The 20,178-nt window shown below is 37.4% G+C and overlaps 2 protein-coding genes across 14 annotated transcripts in view; one reads left to right on the plus strand and one right to left on the minus strand.

The window, feature by feature from the left end:
• Nucleotides 1–20,178, minus strand: part of CEP63 (centrosomal protein 63) — a 57,972-nt gene that overhangs the window by 37,337 nt on the left and 457 nt on the right. For 5 of the 13 annotated variants that reach the window (XM_047736427.1, XM_047736465.1, XM_047736492.1 and 2 more), the window contains exons 1-5: nt 19,954–20,114; nt 11,362–11,430; nt 10,037–10,214; nt 1,440–1,535; nt 35–157 (exon numbers count right to left, since the gene is read on the minus strand). In XM_047736427.1, the coding sequence (XP_047592383.1) occupies nt 35–157; nt 1,440–1,535; nt 10,037–10,214; nt 11,362–11,430; nt 19,954–20,114 (627 nt within the window). Of the gene's footprint in view, nt 1–34; nt 158–1,439; nt 1,536–10,036; nt 10,216–11,361; nt 11,431–17,692; nt 17,814–19,789; nt 19,930–19,953; nt 20,115–20,178 lie in introns of those variants that run through there. The other 8 variants (XM_047736475.1, XM_047736485.1, XM_047736437.1 and 5 more) reach the window with 5 other exon arrangements.
• LOC125104150 (programmed cell death protein 5-like) lies at nt 9,023–9,589 on the plus strand. Its single transcript, XM_047736532.1, has one exon. It carries the CDS (start codon nt 9,064–9,066, stop codon nt 9,439–9,441), a length of 378 nt encoding a protein of 125 aa, XP_047592488.1. The 5' UTR covers nt 9,023–9,063; the 3' UTR covers nt 9,442–9,589.

Genomic DNA, 20,178 nt, shown 5'->3' on the forward strand with positions numbered 1-20,178 from the left:
AACCACTATGAAGAAATTATTACTATGAACATACCTCTATTTTTCCAGTTAACCTCTCAATTTCAGAACGATCTTCCCTGTGATTTTTGGCATTTCCTCTGAAGTCCCTTATATGCTTTTTCTGTAGTTTTTCATAGCTTCTCTTCAGTCTGCCTAACTGTAGACACAGTTATTTCTAGACTTAAAATTTAAGAATTTGTAAACAGTGGTGGTGGAACAAATTGGTATCATGAAAGCAAGAGCAGTGCTAAACAGTACTATTGAAAATAGACTGAGCGTGTTAGATTTGCAAATTAAATACAAAACAATTCAAACCTGCATATAAAAAATAAACACTAGAAGAGAAAGATACTGCATTGAAGAAAAAAACTGAGGGAAAAATACTCTTTATTTTTTTTTTATTTTTTTTTTTTTAAAGATTTTATTTATTTATTTGACAGAGAGAGATCACAAGCAGGCAGAGAGGCAGGCAGAGAGAGAGGAGGAAGCAGGCTCCCTGCTGAGCAGAGAGCCCGATGCGGGGCTCGATCCCAGGACTCTGAGATCATGACCTGAGCCGAAGGCAGAGGCTTTAACCCACTGAGCCACCCAGGCACCCCGGAAAAATACTCTTTAAACAAAACTTTAGCTTTTATTACAATAGCCTTGCACTTAAGGACCCCATAAACCACACCCATGATAAAAGCAGCAAATAAAAATTCCTCCCCTGTGGTTCTTGAGCCATTCTCCTGTGGAACACTGATATTCAATAAGCAGGACAGGAGTATTTTGGAATTAAATAAAAATAAAAGCAGTGTTTTCTCCCAATCTGAGGAATAATATTAAATTGCTAGAATTTTCTTACTTTCCTTATTTATCCCAAAATACTTCTGAATACATTGGATTCTCCATCACTTAAAATCTAGTAACTGATTTAACTCAAAAATTAAAATATCGGGGCACCTGGGTGGCTCAGTGGGTTAAAGCCTCTGCCTCCAGCTCAGGTCATGGTCCCAGGGTCCTGGGATCAAGCCCCGCATCGGGCTCTCTACTCAGGAGGGAACCTGCTTCCCCCTCACCTCTCGCCTGCATCTCTGCCTACTTGTGATCTCTGTCAAGTAAATAAATAAAATCTTAAAAAAAAAACTAAAATACCATGATTTCAATACTGATATCAATATTGGTATCAGTATTTCATAGTATTATATAAAAACAGCTTTATTTCTTTCAGGTACTCAACTGATAAACACAGTTTAGAATCTCTGTTTAGATAGTACCAAACATATAATTTGATAAGATTCTTTTGCCTGGATTCACAGAACAGAGAAATAGATTTCTACCCCTGTGTCTCCCATGGATTATATACTTCCTACTTTATCAAGCAGAAACGGGCACACTGACAAAATTCTAGTGGTTAAAGAGAAAGAGTTATACAACACATAACAGAATTAAAATCTCACTTCTTCATGTAGTTTCTTTAACTCCTGCTTATAGTCCATGGCCATCTCTTGTTTGACTTTTTCTTGTTCCTCTAACTGTTGACGCAACATTCCAACCTAGAAGCAAAAAGGTAGTAGTATTTTTCATTACTGAAATTTATTGAAACAATACCCCTGAAACACAAAAAATGGAAATAACCCTTGTACTTATCCATAAAAACAAGTTTTCAATGGTATATGGTAATACCCCACTCCTTAGGAAGTCAAACATCTAATTATTTAATCAACTTTCTAAAATCTCTAGGTTTAAATGGAAACTTGCTGTTTGATTTATTCTCCCTAACAATTTTTATTTAAAAAAAACTCATAAAAAATTAGATATACAAAGTTATAATAACATTGGAAACTAAGAATACTGAATAAAAATCAGTGAGGCTTCAAGAAAAAAATATATAAATTAAAGAACAGAATAGTAATGTCAGGTGGAAAGATACCAGGAGCCTAGAAACTTTATCATTTACCTCTCTTCAGAGAAATCAGTTCCACCAACCAGAGTAAGGACGCTATCCTAAACCATTCTTCAATAGTTTAATACCAGCCACAGCTGGTTCATGACCAGCCCTCACCTCCATCAATACCCATCAGTCTCTCTCCATGTCTCTCCATAACTGGTTAGAATTTCATCTATTAATAGGTGAGGAGGGAGAGGGAAAATGGGGAATACTAGAAAATAATCACAATATAGAATGGCAATTTCAAAACAAAACAAACAAGAAACAGATCTTAAAATTTCTCATCATTCACCTATATGTGGAATCTAAAAAACAAAACAAGCGAACAAAACAAAACAGAAACAGATTCATAAATACAGAGAGCTGGTAGTTGCCAGAAGTGAGGAAGGCAGGAGGATGGGCAAAACAGATGAAGGGAATTAAGAGCTACTAACTTTCAATTATAAAATAAATAACTCTCAAGGACAAAAAGTACTACAGAGAGAATATAGTCAATAATACTATAATAACTTTAATATTATATATTATGTTACATAATTATATAATACTATAATAACTTTGGTGACAGATGGTAACTACAGTTTTGGTGAGCATTTCATCAAGTATATAAATATCAAATCACTATGTTGTATACCTGAAACTAATATAATATTGTATGTATTAATTTAAAATAAAATACAAATATCAATCACCAAATGCCTTAGCACTCATATTCTAATAAGCAATACCAATAAAGGAGAAAATAGAGGCATCTAAATCTTTGGAGCAATAAAAGTTCTCAACACACCCACAAAAATTTTGTAAGTACATAGGGTGACAGAGGATAACTAGACTTACTGTGGTGATCACTTCACAATATATACAAATGCTGAATCATTACATTGTACACCTGAAACTAATATGTTTTATCTTAGTTTAAAAAACCAGAAACATGGGGCGCCTGGGTGGCTCAGTGGGTTAAGCCTCTGCCTTCAGCTCAGGTCATGATCCCAGAGTCCTGGGATCGAGTCCCGCATCAGGTTCTCTGCTAAGCGGGGAGCCTGCTTCCCCTCTCTCTCTGCCTGCCTCTCTGCCTACTTGTGATCTCTGTCAAATAAATAAATAAAATCTTTAAAAAAAATAAATAAAATAAAATAAATATAAAAAATTTAAAAAATAAAAAACCAGAAACAAAATTCTTACAAGAACAATTCAATTTTGCTGTATATTTATAAACACCAAATAATTGACTTTATTTTTACCCAGTTAGACAATTTTCATCTTTTAATGAGGCCACTGTATGCAATTACATTTAAAGGACCTACAAGGTTTCCCCCATTATCTGAAAATAGAGTGTTCCTGTGAAACCTTTTGTAAGTCAAAATGGCTATAGCAAAGAAGCAGTGATCATTTCATGAAAGTAGAAATTCTCTTCAGGTTTCTGTCAGCTAGCGAAAACAGGTACTGATATAAGTCTTTCGTAAGAGCAAAGTGGTATCAGGCGCACTTTCAGAGAGCAGGGAACCTCCCATCTGGATTTAAATCTCTCATCTTATTAAGTGCAATGTGTACCTACTGAGCTCTATGATCCAGTTTTCTCATCTTTCTGGCCTCTTTGGAAATGGCAACTTATCATTTCATTTTTCTCCCTTTATTAGATTATAAAATATGTACTCTACTAACGTATCAGTATATACTTTAAACAGTTCTCTTGAGATTAAAACATGGGTTTGCAACTTAATAAATCTAACATTAATTAGTCATTTTTACCAATTCCCAAGCAACTCAAGAACTAAAGAAATACTTCTATTCCATTTATCCCCCAACCAGACTTAAATGCCATTATAATTCTACATATATGTTAAACTAAAAATGCTTTGCTATTTTATATCCAGTCAATATTCACTCAGATTTACCCAAATATTTACTGTTGCCTTTCATTTCTTCCTTTATCTCTGGAGCATCAATCTGAGATCACTTTCCTTCTGCCTGAAGAATATTTAGTATTTCCTTGGAGTGGGTCTGTCAATGACAGATTCTCAATTTTATTAATCTGAAAATGTAATTGTTTTATCTTTACTCTGGGTATATATTTTTGGTTTGGCAGGGGGGAAAAGTCATTTCCTTGTAAGGATCATTCTATTGTCTTCTGGCTTTCACTGTTTTAGCAGACAAGTCAGCTGTTTGGAGCTGTTTGTAGATAATCTTTTTTCTTCTTAAATAATGTTTTTTTTTCTTGATTGTTTTTCAGATTTCCTCTATGTTTTTTAGTTTTCAACCTAGGTAAATATTTCTTTTTATTTATCTTGCTTGAGATTCTCGGACTTCTTAAATACATGGCCTTCTTCACTTTTGGCAAAATCTTAGTTAATTTATCTTCAAATATTGCTTCTGTCCAGTTGCATTTTTTTTCTCCTTCAGGGATTCCAAAAACCCTCATATTATACCTTCTCACTGAATTTTCTTTCTCTTATCTTTCCTCTATATTTTCCATCTTTGTCCATGCTTTATACTAAACATTTTCTTCTGACCTATCTTCAAGTTCACTAATTATCTTTTAATCCTTAAGGCCTTAATTTCAGTCACTTTATTTTTCAATATTATAATTTCCATTCATTTTACTTTTTTTTTATTTTCCACTCTTTCTTTAAGTGCTCAATCTTATCTTTTATCTTCTAGACCACAGTGAACATAGCTATTGCAAAGTTGGAGCATGGTAATGCCAGTATCTAGATTTGCCATGGGCCTGTTTCTATCTTCTGTTGCTTCTGCCTTTTTGCATTTTTGTCGCTTGTCTTTCTGTGTCAGGGGTTACTTTCTGAGTGGGTACCAAGTGTGTATTTGCAAAATTATTTGAGGAAACAATTTAAACCCCAGAATGGTGTTTTCCCCCCTTTGGAGAAAATTTAAGCTTACTTTTTCCAGGTTCCCGGAAGCCTTAGCACTTAGGAGATGCTTAGGGACAGTGGCACTCTAAGATCACCTTAAACTAATTTCAGAAATTTAAATGACTGTGACTGAGTGGTGATCTCAAGAGGGCTTGTTTTATATCCAGCCCATCCTCCCTCCTAGGGTGCTGCCTTTTGGGGTCCCAATCCAAAGTGAGGAGGAGTCAGAGCTGCCTTGGACACCAAATTATTTATTCTCTTAGCGCCTTGAAGTTATCAAAAACCCCATTTAGTCTCTATCCTCTGAGCTCCTTCTCTAGTTTCAACTGTCCCAAGCCCTAGGCTCCTCCCTCAACCTCTAGCCAGCAGAGATCTCGGCCTGGTTCTTCACTAGCTTGTTTAGCACTCTATTTCAAGCAGACTTTTTTTTCCCTTTAATTTAGTTTATGTAGTTGGCCTCAGTGGGTGGGCTGGCCCAAAATAACTAGCCTGTCCTTACCGGATGTTAAAGTCTGAAAGATTCATATTTAACTGAAAACATCCTGAATAAATTTACTTTGAAAGCAGAATTCTATATCCAATCAAACTTTCAATCAGATGTAAAAAGAGAATAATGATATTTTATACATGTAAGGTCTCAAAAGTATGTTCTACCAAAATGGAGAAATAAACAAAGATGACAGAATCCAAAGAGAGAAAAAGGAGAAAAGCAGGAAAAACTTCAGAATAATGGTGAAGGGAGTTGCCAAAATGACAGCTATCCAGCTAACCTAGAGAATAGTTTATCCTTATTTGAGAACGGCAAGCTCCAAAAAAGAGGAAGAAGAAGAAGAAGAAGAAGAAGAGGAAAAATCAGTATTGAATGCCACTTAGAAACATGGGGAAAATACCAAAAGAAAGAACTAAAGGCATTGAAATGACTGCTTCAGAGAAGCCAGAATCCCACTTTCTGAGGGGCGGGCAGATGATTACTGGTTTTTCTTACCAGCCTTACAGAACCATTTTTCTTTTTATTTACTACAAGTGGAAAGCATAAGTATTAAATGAGAAGATAAGATTGCTTAATTTTATTTCTGTACCAAGATCCAGTTCATAAGGGGCACTCACCAATATTGAAATTTCTTAAAGAAAAAAGGAGAAAAAGAGGTTGAATGCTGAGAGTGAGGAATGGCATTGGGCAGAGAAATAGGAGCTAAGGTTTGAAACTGCCAGTATGGATGAGAGAAGAAAGAGGTGAAATAACAGATCGTTTGAGATACAACTGAGTTTTCCGAGAGCTTTCTTAAATAGTAACTCACTCTTCACAACCAACCTGGGACATAAACACTATATCCCAATTTTACACATGATGAAACAGGCTCAGAGAGGTTAGACTATTTGTCCAAGGCCAATCAGCAGAAAAGAGAGAGAGTTAGGACTCCCAAGTTCCTCACTGATTTCATCAGGTCAGCCTGCTCTGCATGGCATTAGGAGTTATCACCAGCAGAAATGGCCAAGCCCAACAATGTAATTAGAAAACAGCTAAAGCATTCACTTACAAAATGAACTGTTTATGCTAGTGCTCCTGCAAGCATGATCTGCACATAGGCTGGAGCTGATCACTACAGCAATCCAGCGCAAGATAAGGAGCTTGAGGCAGAATGTGAAGCAATGACATCACCAAACACACTGTTTAGTGCAGCTGGCATTTTTTTATGCAGCAAAACTTTCTATGAAGTGGAGGATGCAATATACTGATTCACAATCTGGTGAAAGCTTTCCATCTCAGTGTCGTTTGAGTAGCACTTGTTCATACCATAGCGTGGCTTCTAGGCCTGGAATTTTCAAATGAATAAGAATGACAAAAACTTAAAGCTCTATTTTCTAGGTGAACCATGAGAGACTATGGACTCTGAAAAACGATCTGAGAATTTTGAAGGGGTGGGGGGTGGGAGGTTGGGGGCACCAGGTGGTGGGTATTGTAGAGGGCACGGATTGCATGGAGCACTGGGTGTGGTGCAAAAATAATGAATACTGTTATGCTGAAAAAATAAAAAAATTAAAATATCAAAAAAAAAAAAAAAAAAGCTCTATTTTCTAACTCTTAGATCAAAGTAGATTATGAATGTGTTAAAGACCAACACGATTTCACAGAAGAACTCTATGGGATAGAGTCCCATTACTAGCATTTGGTAAAAGCACTTTACTTCTAGAAACTTAATCAACTTTCAGCAACCCAATCAATGAAGCAGTAAATTGACCAGACAGCTACAATTCTAAATTTCTTTTATGTCCCCAGGCCAAAACTGTAATCTTCACATCCTTACCATGGAACCTATCCATTCAATCCCTTTAATTTCTTTTTAAGGTATTAAGTAATGGTAGTAATGCCCCTGAGATTAAAACCAAGCTACAGGAATAAGTTTAAACAGTTTCAGAGTGACTAAATATTCTCATAATCACACACGTGGGAATTTCTTTAATGGGTTTCTAACAAAATAAACAACTTAGGTATCTATATATACATACAGTGTTTTCCTTAGCTAGGAAACCAAATCACTTTAACTTACTAAACAAAACTACTTTTGTTTCGCCCCAGGAAAAATAAAGAAGTGGTAGCTAAAGTAGCTTACCAGACAAGGAGCATTGACCCTACCTAAATTACAATGTTTAAAAAATCAAGTACGATTATCATTCCATGTTTTTTTTTTTTTGCCACCTTCTACATCTTTGCATGAGGTATAATTTTAAAATACATTCTTTAAGGTCTACTCAAGTTTTAAAATAAATTCCAGTTTAGCAAATGACATTCACAGAAAACTGAATTTGATGTGGCCAATTGTATTCTGTACTGCTTTGATCCAAAGTGCAAATGGCCAGCCACTGAGAGATTCCCCTGACAAGCATAAAACACTTTTTATGAAGACTAATCCTTTCCTTATTACATGAAACGTTTTTAAAATGACACTCTTGCTATGTGTCATCAAAAGAATCATAGTGTCAGTGTGTAGACTCACAGAAGTGTCCCCGAGTAAGCTGAGTCAACAGTACTCATGTGTGGTGATTCTACTGGTAGCAAAGTCCAGCAGAGTGGGGCTTGGGACCGAGGCCTCCCTACAATTTTTCCAACTCTCACGTGGACATTGATGCCAGGCATTTAGAAGCAATTCTTGGGCTTAGAAGTGCTTTATGCTTTCCTTCCAATATTCCATGTTCTTCTTTTTACTGTACCAGCTAAACTGTGAGAAATCAATCAGCATATTAGTAAATTTTTCCCCCAAATCACCAATAACTAGTGGTGGTGGGATTGCAAGTAAGTTTTATTTTTCTCTTTTCTTTCTTTTCTCCCAATTTTCAACAAGGGCAAATAAAAAATTTTTAAAGGGTTTTCTGAATTTCATTTTAAATCAAACCCAAAGAGGCAAGTTACTAAATTTTGGGCTTAACTTTTTTACCCTAGCCATAAAATGAAGCCAAAAGCAATGTTCACCAAACTCAAGTCAATGTTAATAAAGGCATGTAGTAGGATAACGGCTATACACCCTCTACATTTTCTTAAAGAAGTTAGGTATTATATGTGTACAAGGTAATATGAAATAAATATTGATATATAAATATAACTTGAAATAAATATTAATATTCTTATGTGTTTTCACAACAAATTCTTCTCCTAAAAGAAACCATGAAAATTAAAATTCACACTAACTTGACATACAAATGCTTTTTTCAGCAAATATTTAAGAAACATACTTAGGAATGCAAACTGGTATAGCCACTCTGGAAAACAGTATGGAGGTTCCTCAAAAAGTTCAAAATAGAGCTACCCTATGACCCAGTAATTGCACTACTAGGTATTTATCCAAAGGATACAAAGAATGATTCAAAGGGGCACATGCACCCCATTTAGAGCAACAATGTCTACAATAGCCAAACTATGGAAAGAGCCCAGATGTCCATTGACAGATGAATGGATAAAGTAGAGGTGGTGTATGTGTGTGGGGGGGGGGAGGAGACACACATATACAATGGAATATTATGCGGCCATCAAAAAGAACAAAATCCTGCCATTTGCAACAATGTGGATGGAGCTAGAGGGTATTATGCTGAGCAAAATAAGTCAGTCAGAGAAAGACAAATACCGTATGATTTCACTCATACGTGGAATTTAAGAAACAAAACAGATAAACATAGAGGAAAGGAAGGGAAAAAAATAAGATGAAAATTGAGAGGAGGGCAAACAAGCCCTCAGAGCGTGGTCGCGGCTGCTGGACCCCAGTCTGCCGCACCATGGCGGAGGAGGAGCTGGAGGCGCTGAGGAAGCAGAAGCTGGCCGAACTGCAGGCGAAGCATGGGGATCCTGGCGATGCAGCACAACAGGAAGCAAAGCACAGGGAAGCAGAAATGAGAAACAGTATCTTAGCCCAAGTCCTGGATCAGTCAGCCCGGGCCCGTTTAAGTAACTTAGCACTTGTAAAGCCCGAAAAAACTAAAGCAGTAGAGAATTACCTCATACAGATGGCAAGATATGGACAACTAAGTGGGAAGGTATCAGAACAAGGTTTAATAGAAATCCTTGAAAAAGTAAGCCAACAAACAGAAAAGAAAACCACAGTTAAATTCAACAGAAGAAAAGTCATGGACTCTGACGAAGAGGACGATTATTGAAATTTAAGATGTTTAGAGACTGGAACTTAATGTTCTGGGACAGATAATACTGGGTAGAAGTGAAGATCTGATTGTTTACTTTGTTTATTGTCTATATGCCTTTTAAAAAAATAAACTTGTTATGCAAAATAGAAAAAAAAAAAAAAAATGGGGGCGCCTGGGTGGCTCAGTTGGTTAAGCAACTGCCTTCGGCTCAGGTCATGATCCCGGAGTCCTGGGATCGAGTCCCACATCGGGCTCCCAGCTCCATGGGGAGTCTGCTTCTCCCTCTGACCTCCCCTCTCATGCTCTCTCTCTGTCTCTCAAATAAATAAATTAAAAAAAAAAAAAAACTTAACTCTAGGAAACAAACTGAGGGCTGGAGGGAGCGGGGGTGAGGGATAATGTAACTGGGTGATGGGCTTGAAGGCAGGCACGTGATGTAACGAGCACTGGGTGTTACGTGCAACTGATGAATCACTAAATTCTATTCCTGAAACCAGTAATACTATACATGTTAACTAAGTTGAACTTAAAGAATTTTTAAAAAAAGAAATATATTTAATGTAAAAGCCAAGGTCAAATACCAAAAAGAGGAGTGAATCAACAGCTTTACCTCTTTGTGTTTCATATCCAACTGACCCCTAAGGGCCTTAAGTTCTCGTTCACGGATGTCCAGGCAAGTTTCAAGAGCGTGTGTCTGCCCTTCCCATTCAGATTTTTTATGAGCCACCATTATGTCAATCTGTTTCATGAGTTCTTGTAGTTCTGCTTCACAGGATGTCAAAAATCCCCTGTAAATAAGAACATATGCCCATGATTTTTTCTCTTTCCTGTATAAAAATATAGCAGATGTAAACTCTGCTGAGGTAGAATGATGTCAATAAAGAACTTACTAGAGACAAAGAAAAGGATTTCTGAGCTTTTCCCTTCCATGTTCATATTAAGGTGATTTCTTATTCCCCTAAGTACCTTGCTTTCCTCTAATATCCAACTCTGAAGCCTAAGTCATTTGGTCAAACACAAGACTGATGTGTAAGTCAGGCTTGTGAGCAATGCTTCCACAACCAACAACTAGCCCTTTTGTAATGTTTCAGAAACACTGTCAGGAAGAATCCAGGCAAGTTTGTCACATTTTTAGCTAACCAAAATAAAAAGCCTTTGAAGTGAGGAAGCTATTGGGAAAATGACAATACAATTTTAAGAGCTGTTTCAAGAAACACATCCTTGAGCCAGATGTATTTCAACTATTTCTTCCCACCTTATTACTAGAAACTTATTGCAACCGACCTTATTGTAAACTGACCTTTGTCCTTCACAGTTACAGGAGATGCCAGATATCTCAGAGGCAGAAAAAGAAGTAGACAAAGAAGTACTGGATTCAAACAGGTTTCCAGAAATAGCCACAGAAAGCTATAGCTTGGAAGGCTTAAATACTTTTTTATAAAAGCATTTGTTCTTAATGTACAAAACTTCTGAACTTCGACTTTTGCTTTTGAAGAGAAAATTGAGAGTGGGTTGAAAGCAAGCAGCTAGCTCCACATTGCTGAGATAAGGCAAACACCCCAGAAAGAGATGCTGTCCACAGACAGGATGTGAATCGGCTGAGCTTCCACTCAGCATTTTTGCTTCTATACCCAAAGCACAAAATGATCAGAGGCATAACTTGGATATGCTTTTTAAACTTAGTGAGAGGGGTGCCTGGGTGGCTCAGTTGCTTAAGTGACTGCCTTTGGCTCAGGTCATGATCTTGGAGTCCTGGGATCCAGTCCAGCATCGGGGCTCCCTGCTCAGTGGGAAGTCGGCTTCTCCCTCTGACCCTCCCCGTCTCATACTGTCTCTCTCATTCCCTCTCTTTCAAATAAATAAATAAAATCTTTAATAAATAAATAAACTAACTAACTAACTTAGCAAGAAGCTTAAGGTCAATAACAAACTTACCCTTCATGTCCCCGATTCTGTATTCCTTCCAACAAAGCCTCCATCGCCAAATCCCCTTTGGTTTGGCAACTGGGAAAGCAAAAAAAAAAAAAAAAAAAAAAGTCAGGAGAAAATACCTTTTTTAAGTTCTAACAGTCCAACTTAAAAACCTAAGAATGTGAAAGCACACAATAACAAATAACATTGAGAAAATGTAGCACTTCTTAGGATGACTGTAGAAGCAGTCAACGAACACCACTTAAAGAAATATTCAAACCAAATACACTTCAGGCTGAAAGAAAGTAACTTACAATGATCTGAATTGTGCTGATACTCTCCCCACATGATAGCAATCGTACCTCATTCTTGTACCCCTGTGAACCAGGGGGGCTAGAAGCAGAGGGACAGTGATACAAAGCCTCTCACAAAATGAGTGGAATTAGGGGTCACACACGTCAGAGGAAAAGTAGATTTTTTTTTTTTAAGAGACATTATAAGAAGATTAAATGCCCTGAGCTTGAACTCCTTGGTCCATCATGGGAGATCTTATACCCTTCAGATGACAGGCCGGTGAAGCTTCCTAGAACACTCTCCCTCCCTTCAAAGGCATCTCTATAGGCCATCCCTCCTCTCTACTTCCCTACTGCTAGTCCTTAACAGGTGCTTTCACAGGAGTTACACTGATCTGGGAATGAGGTTTTTGCACACACATTTTCCTTACTATTCAGCCCTCAAGGGCAGAAATCTAATTGTATTCCAGCTCGAGAGCCTAGTGTTTCAGTATGGCACATGTTCGATGTTTTTGGCTGAACTTACCACAATTCCCCTCCCTCTTCCCAACCTCCTTGTACAAGCTGGTCATAGAGAAGTGTATAGTAGAGAAAGAAAGGAAGGAGACAGAACAGGCTGCCATAGAAAGGGAAAGACACACCATGAAGAAAGGAAGGTGAGGAAGAGAGGTAAAGATCACTCTTCAATTCAGAAATGACAATAGAAGTACCCTTTGCTAAAAAAAAAAAAAAAAAGTACCCTTTGCTGGTTTCTCACTTCTACAAAACATCAACCAATGTCAAACTACTTCTCACTCCTGAGACACTGCTTTTTTCCTTAAGCCTTCAAAGGTTCAGCCCTGAATTAGTCTTTAGGTAATTCTCAAAAGCTGTGGTGGGAGGTTCTACCCCTTCGTCCTAATGCCTCATCCAAAAATTACAATGCTCTGGAAGGGGATTTCTTCATTTAACAGAGAATTCAGTGTCATACTAACCACCAGATACACAAGGATGAAAGACATGCTCCTTTTCAAGGAATTGATAGTCCAGTATGTGAAAGAACACCCAGAATGTTCCCTCAGTATGATAAATGTAGTGACAAAGGTGAGGACAGAGCGTCCTGGAGACAGAGAGGAGAATGGAAGATTGGAAAATACAACTACTGCATGCTATTTGCATCCATTTCTAAAGTTACTAACTTTAGAATTTAACTATTTGTGCACAAATATGGCAGAGAGGCTTTTTCTCCAGCTGGCTTATCTTTCACCTTACACCAATGTTAAATAAACACCTAAAGATGGAGGTTTTCATGTTCTAATCCACCTTCTTTCAAACCTTGATATGGTCAATTACAGCACAATCCCGATTCCATGTCTTATTCTACTCTGGGGAGCTGCGAGGCAGTGCCCAGTCTACACAGTACCATCTGAATAAAAAACCCAGGAGAGAGTCCTATTCTGCAACTAAGTAGCTTTGTGTCCTTGGACTGCAGTTTTTGCATTTGTAAAATGAGCACTATGAACTATAGTCCCCAAGGTGTCATGGCATTCTAGTAGCCAATGTCCACTGTAAGTAGCATGCTCTCCTACTGTACACGGATATTTATTAAATCTGTAAGAATTCCTAAGGACAGCACTACTACAGACTTAAAAACTATCATCAGTAAAAGTATACTTCTTTAGGTCATCTCATTCTTAAATATTAATATATTTAGCAATATAAATTAATAACACACACTTAGTAATATGTAGTAATTTTCTAGATGATATTATTAATAATTAGCAATGTTTACGACAGAAGATAATAGTCACTGAGTACACAACTGTTCTGCCTCCTACATACTGTTTAATTCATTCTTCACAACACTCATAAAAGACAGACACAATTACTTTGAGGAAACTGAGGCTTAGAGGGTTACATAGTTTGACTACAGTAAACTACACATTAGAGTCATAGGATCAAATTTAAGCAGTAACTCCTAAGTCCCAACCAATGTGCAATCTTCATAAATTTTACAGGATTCCAGATCTTAAAATACCTTCATCTTTCCTTTCAGTTTAATAGTGTCTTCTTGGCAATAAATGAAACCAAACGAAAAAGTCTGGGTACACGAAAAAATGCAAACTCACCACCATGGACACCAGATGGCAGTAACACAATAGTGAAAATAACCCACACCTTGGGAAATTGCCATTTCAGAAGTAAAACTAATGCTCCAAGACTAAAACAGAGATCTCTGTTTTTAAAAATTGGGGGTGGAGGACCAGCAACATTCTCTCTAGAAAATGATCTAATGTGTAATGCGTTTCTTTACCAATACCTTCACCATCTATTTGAGCAGCTGCCAAACACCACCAGTTCTCATTGTTTAGGATCAGGTAAATAGCAAGGGCTCGGATTTTCTGTGGACTTTTCTCATCTGAGTTTCTCACAACTACATCACTGATTCCTTCCTAACCACACCGAGCCTCATTCACCTCTATATGCTATGTCACTCTGCTTTCTTCTTTTGCCTGTGCCATGTAATAGTGATGTAAAGTTAGATACTCTTTGTTCATAATAATAAATGCAAATTTACTCACCATTTGATAATCTACTACTCCTTGCCACTAATGTAAAATGCTAACATGGTTACCAAAAAACTGTGTAGCTCAACATTTGTCACTTCTGCAGTTAAGCCAAGACATCAACAAATATAACTTATTAATTATAACTCTTGTAAGTTATTTATTGTAACTCTCCTTTGGAATGAAGGCTATTTTAAATCAGTGAAATCTAGAATACAAGAATTAAAGGGAACACAGGGTAGGAAGCAGGGAAAACACACTTTAAATCTTAGGGGAAAAAGAATCCAGATAGGATATCTAATAAAAGGCAAAGCTTTGAAATTCATTAGCACACTGGAATTTAAGAGCTAGAAAGGATCTGAAGGACTCCTCTTTAAACTCTTCATTTACAGATCAGGAAAAATATTCCAAGTATAAACCCATGATCAAATTACTCACAAAATGGGACACAGGAAGAAAATAAAAACTCTGGATAGAATTATGAATTAATGTGTACTAACAAAAGGGATATGCCTACTCAACAAGTCTCATTTAAAGGAGGGTAACAATGCTCTGTCCCTTACCTGTCTTGGCATTACCATGATTACAAAGATCTATGGCTCTGTCAGAATTACTATGGTTGATAAACTGGCTGCTCCAATAAATAATAATTTACCATTGCCCAGAAAGGTTCCTACTTAAACTTAAGGTGGAAAAAAAATCACAGATACAGTAACAAAGAAATTTTCCAAAATAAAAGTGGAATTTTAAAATACTGATCAAACTATGGCACAAAATCCAGAAAGAATAAGGAGGAAGCTAAGAAATCAGAGTAGGTAAAAATACACTTCTACGTAGGAAAATTGCCATAAGCGAAGTCTAAAGGCCACAGTATTTGAAAGTTTCATCAGAGAGGATTATTTATCCAAATATATAAAAAGCTTCTAAAAATTGAGGAGAAGGGATGCCTGGGTAGCATAGTCAGTTAAGCATCCAGCTCTGGTTTCGGCTCAAGTCATGATCTCATGGGTATTGAGGTCAAGGCCCTATCTGGCTCTGTGCTCAATGTGGAATTTGCTTGAGTTTTTCTCTCCCTTTTCCTCTGCTCCTCCCCCAAGCTCACTCACTGTCTCTCTCTAAAATAAATAAATCCTTAAAAAATAATAATAAGGTAAAAATAAAAATTGAGGGGGGAGAAAAGGAATCTATAAAAAAATGCACACAAATTATGAACAAGTAGTTCACAGAAAAAGAAATGCAAATGACCTTAAACATATAAGATCAGCATTACTTACAATAGCCAAGATATGGAAGCAGCCCAAGTGTCCAAAAATTGACAAATGGATAAAGAAGAGGTGAGACAGATATATAAATATACATAGACATAATGGATTGATATACATATTTCCATGGATATATACATATGACAGAATATAACTCAGCAATAAAAAATGAAATCTTTCTATTTGCAGTGACATGGATGGAGTTAGAGAGTATAATGAGTATAATGCTAAGTAAAATAAGTCAGAAAAAGATAAATACCATATGATTTTACTCATATATTTAAGAAAAAAACAAATGAGCAAAGGGAAGAAAGAGAAAGAGAGAGAGACACAAACCAAGAAACATACTCTTAACTATAGAGAACAAACTGATGGTTGCCAGAGGGGAGGTAGGTGGAGAGATGGGTGAAATAGGTTTGGGGATTAGGGAGTGTACTTGTCCTGATGAGCACTGGGTGATGTATGGAATTGTTGAATCACTATTTTGTACACCTGAAATTAATAAAACACTGTATGTTAATTAATGGAAATTAAAATACTTAAAATTAATTAACTAAAACACATGAAAAGATGCTCTATCTTGTTCACAAGAAGAGAAATACAAATTTAAAATACACCAAGTTACCTTTTCTTCTGTATTTAGATTAACCAAAACTCAAAAATTTGACAATATACTCTTATGACAAAGTATATTTATGGGAAAAAGGGCCCTCACATACATTGTAGGCAGGAATGGAAAATGGTACAATTTCTATTGAGATTTTGGCAATACTTAGCACCTTAAAAATATGCCTTTACCCTTTGATCCAACAATGCCACTTCTAGGAAGCTTTCCCAAAGCCACAATGGCAAAAATTCAAAATCACATATGTACAAGGACACAAAGTACAGCACTATATGCAACAGTTGCACACAACACAAATGCCTATCAACAGGGACTAACTGAATATTCATCTACCAGTGGAATATTATGAAATATTATTAAAAACAGAGAACATACTTCTTAGGAGAATCTACAAGGCATATATTACTAGGGGGGAAAAGCAAGCAGATAATGCATTTGTTTTTATGGAGGGATAAACCCAAGCTACTAAATATGATACCTATAAGAAAGGGAACTAGGGAGTGCCTAAGTGGCTCAGTCAGTTAAGCATCTGCCTTCTGCTCAGGTCATGATCCCAGGGTCCTGGGATCAAGTCCTACACTGGGCTCCTTGCTCAGTTGGGAGTTGGCTTCACCCTCTGCCCCACTTCTCTGCTTGTCCTTTCTCACTCTCTCTCTCTCAAAATAAATATTTTCTTTAAAAAAAAGAAAAAGGAAGGAAGGAAGGAAGAAAGGAAGAAAGAAAAAGAAAGAGAACTAGGGTAGAGAAAAGAGGAATGAACACTAAACTTGTCTGGATAACTGTGTTTTATAGTACTAGTTTATGTTAATGTTTTACATATAATAAATCAAATCCAAATGGGGGGGGAGCAGTTTGGAAAAACTGGAAACAAAATGAAACAAATCAACTATCAATTAGATATCAAGGTGGAAAACAAACCATATAATAAAAATGTTTCACATACCTTTAAAATGCAATAATTCTATGGTACTTGTAATCCCAAGTGGAATATAACTAAAGATAAAAAAGAACTGCAAAGAAATCCTAAACACTATTCAGGAATCCTATTGTTAATAATAAAATTGGTATAATCTGAAATCAATATATGTAATATAGGATAGGGGGAAAAAGTAATTACATTAACGATATTAGGTTCCAAGATTTTCAGCAAGACAAAAAGACCCAAACATAAAAACAAATATAAAAAATTAAATTAAAATATAAGTATCAGTGTGAATTCTGTATATTTAAAAATATATGTATTTCCTAACTCTGGCCACTGTAAATCCTAGAACCATTGACCAACCTGGCACCATGAGCACCTCTAGCACCCAGACTAGGGTCTCTAAATACCATCTCCCACCCAAAGGAACCAGGGCTTTTTGGTAGCCATTAATGTATAAATGATGAAAGATCATGTTTTACCAGAAAATAGGGAAATGAATTATCAAAGACTACTGATCATGTGAAGATGGACAGGAGCCAACATAAAGAGGTGCCACTGACCAAAGGCAGAGCAATTTGAGTACTAAAAAAAAAAAAAAAAAAAAAAAAAAAAAAGACTGCAACAAATTGAAACAGTTTAAATATAGTCAAGTCCATGAAGATTAAAAAAAAAAAAAAAAAAAGGCAAAACCCCCTCATGGTTGCCTTTGGAGATTGGTAGGCCACCACCTCATTACTATAGACTGAAAACAGGGAAAGAAGCATTCTTCTTGCCTTTCCTGTACTAGCTATATTTCATATAGCTGATGGCAGTCAAATAACTGGTGGGGTAGAGTTCTTCTTCATAAAAGATTTTTAGCTAATACTGAAGGAATGATAGGATTAGAAAATCACCATTCTGCAATCCATAATGCAATAATGGATATAGGCGATCTAAATCCATAAAAAGATTTCACCATTAAGTGAAAAGCTCATGAGGAATTTCAGGATGGATGGAATGGGTTAACAATACCTGGAATGGGTTAACAATACCTGAACGCATTACACTCCTCAATCTTAACACAAGAGAGCTCAGACACTTCATGCCGCTCTGATAATTAATGCAATAGATTATCTACTGCATCACCTAGGAATCGTCTTCACCCCCACAAAAAAATAAATAAATTTAAGGTTAAGTCTGATCTTCCAGAGCAGAGCTATTCAACAGAACTTTCTGCAATTATTGGAATATTTTATGTCTGCACCATTTAGAGGGTAGCCAAGAGGCACCTTTGACTATTGGGCACTTGAAATATGGCTAACAAAACTAGGAAACTGAATTTTTAATTTTATTTCATTTTAGTTAAATAGCCAGAGCTGGCTGGTGGTTACCATAGTGGACAGTGCAATTCTAGATCTAACTACTGGTTTAAAGGGAAAGATGTACTTGTTAAAAGGATGTCATGCAGATGCATTAAGCTAAATCTAGAATACTGAGGGGGGAAAGGGACACAAGGGAACTGACCTATTAAAAAAGATTTAAACAATGTATCAACCAAATACATCATGTGGACCTCTATGGGATTTTGATCTAAAGGAGCTAACTGTAAAAGGTCATTTCAAAGGGACAGATGGGGAAATCTGAACCCAGACTGAATACTAACAGTACAAATTTTCATAGGTGTGATGACAGTAATCCACTTTTATAAATCAAAAAAGCAAATTTAGCTTTCAGAGGAAAAAAAAGAAACAACCTAAAAATAAATTCAATCTCTGCAACCTCTGTTCATGTTAGCTTCAGATGAATTTCAAATCAAGCTGACTTTTTTTTAAAGTAGGTATCTCTGGAGGCATCTGGGTGGCTGAAAAGGTTAAGGAGGCAACTCTGATATATCAGAGTGGATTACGGATGCTGTCCAGCGGGCTACCACTACTACATAAATGAGAAAGGGAAGGACAAAGCAAAGGTCTTCTACCTTCTAATGGGAGGAAAATGGCACAGTACAACTAACATATACAATTATTAGAAATAGTTTTTAAAAACCTGAATCTACATACATTTTTAAGGGCAGTGTGAATGTCTAATAAGTGTTTATGAATCTCTAACCCATTTTAATTTCATTTTTACTATACTGATCACGGATAGTGACATAGCCAAAGGGCAAGAAGCTGCACAAATCTAAAGGCGGCACTGCATTTCAAGTAAGAAAATACATGTATTTTGTTATACCATTAAGCTACAGCTATGATTAAGTATATGTAAATATTTGAAAGTAATATGTAGTTGATGATCCTTATTATGACTTCCTCTTCACATCTATAAAATGGAACGCAAGCGCGAGGGGAACTCTGTAACAGCAGTGTACCTACCCTACAATACTGTTTTATTAAAGGAATGAAATTGAAGGAATTGCATGTAAGGATCAATGAAAACTATTTCGTGCACATAAGGGTACCCTAAATGTAAATGAAAACCAGTCATTGACAGCAGACTCATTTTTACTCTGATGTTGTAAGGAATGTAAGAAAAACACTGAGCCTAGATTTACTGTCCTCAAATATCTTCACGATTAAAGTGCCCCTAAGGAACTGTCCCCTTTTAAACACTCAGCCTATCATTTATCTCCCACCCCTGATTTGTATGGATCAATCCGCAAACTCAGGCCTTCTGAACTTCTTCAGTCCTTCAAGACTTCTGCCACATTTCCGTACCTCTTGTACTAACATTAACTCACTTTTTAAGACTTGCTAAAATTTCCCCCTAAGAGAACCGGCATCACGTGCGGTCAATGGCCTAAGTCACAACAATGCTGGGAAGCTAACCAGATAAGGCAGCCTAGGCGGGAGGGTTGTGCCGGGGGTCCCTCCTCTGCAAAGGAAGAGCGGCCCGCAGCTGGCTCCGCCGCGGTAGACGTGGACTCGGCGGCAGCTGCTCGCACCCCCCGCCGCCCTCCCGCCGGCCCGGCCTCTGGGGAGGGGCTGACCACCTGGCTGGCCGGGACGGCGCGCCGGGCAAGGCCATATCCGCCTTCGCGGGTCCGCAGGGCGTACGCGGGGAGGCCCACGGGCCCGGCGCCGCAGCGGACCCGGGCCGGCGAGGGCGGGCCTGGTGGCCAGCGGGCTGCTGCGGAGGCCGGCCCCGGGCCATATGGCCGCGCAGTCCGCGGCGCCACCGCAGCCAGAGCTGCCTCCGGACCAGGACACGCCCGCCC

The sequence above is a fragment of the Lutra lutra genome, chromosome 1, assembly GCF_902655055.1.
Source record: "Lutra lutra chromosome 1, mLutLut1.2, whole genome shotgun sequence".
Lineage (NCBI taxonomy): Eukaryota > Metazoa > Chordata > Mammalia > Carnivora > Mustelidae > Lutra > Lutra lutra.

Bases quoted from the DNA above. Each gene is read 5' to 3' on its own strand.
- LOC125104150 (XM_047736532.1), top strand. From the start codon at position 9,064: ATGGCGGAGGAGGAGCTGGAGGCGCTGAGGAAGCAGAAGCTGGCCGAA.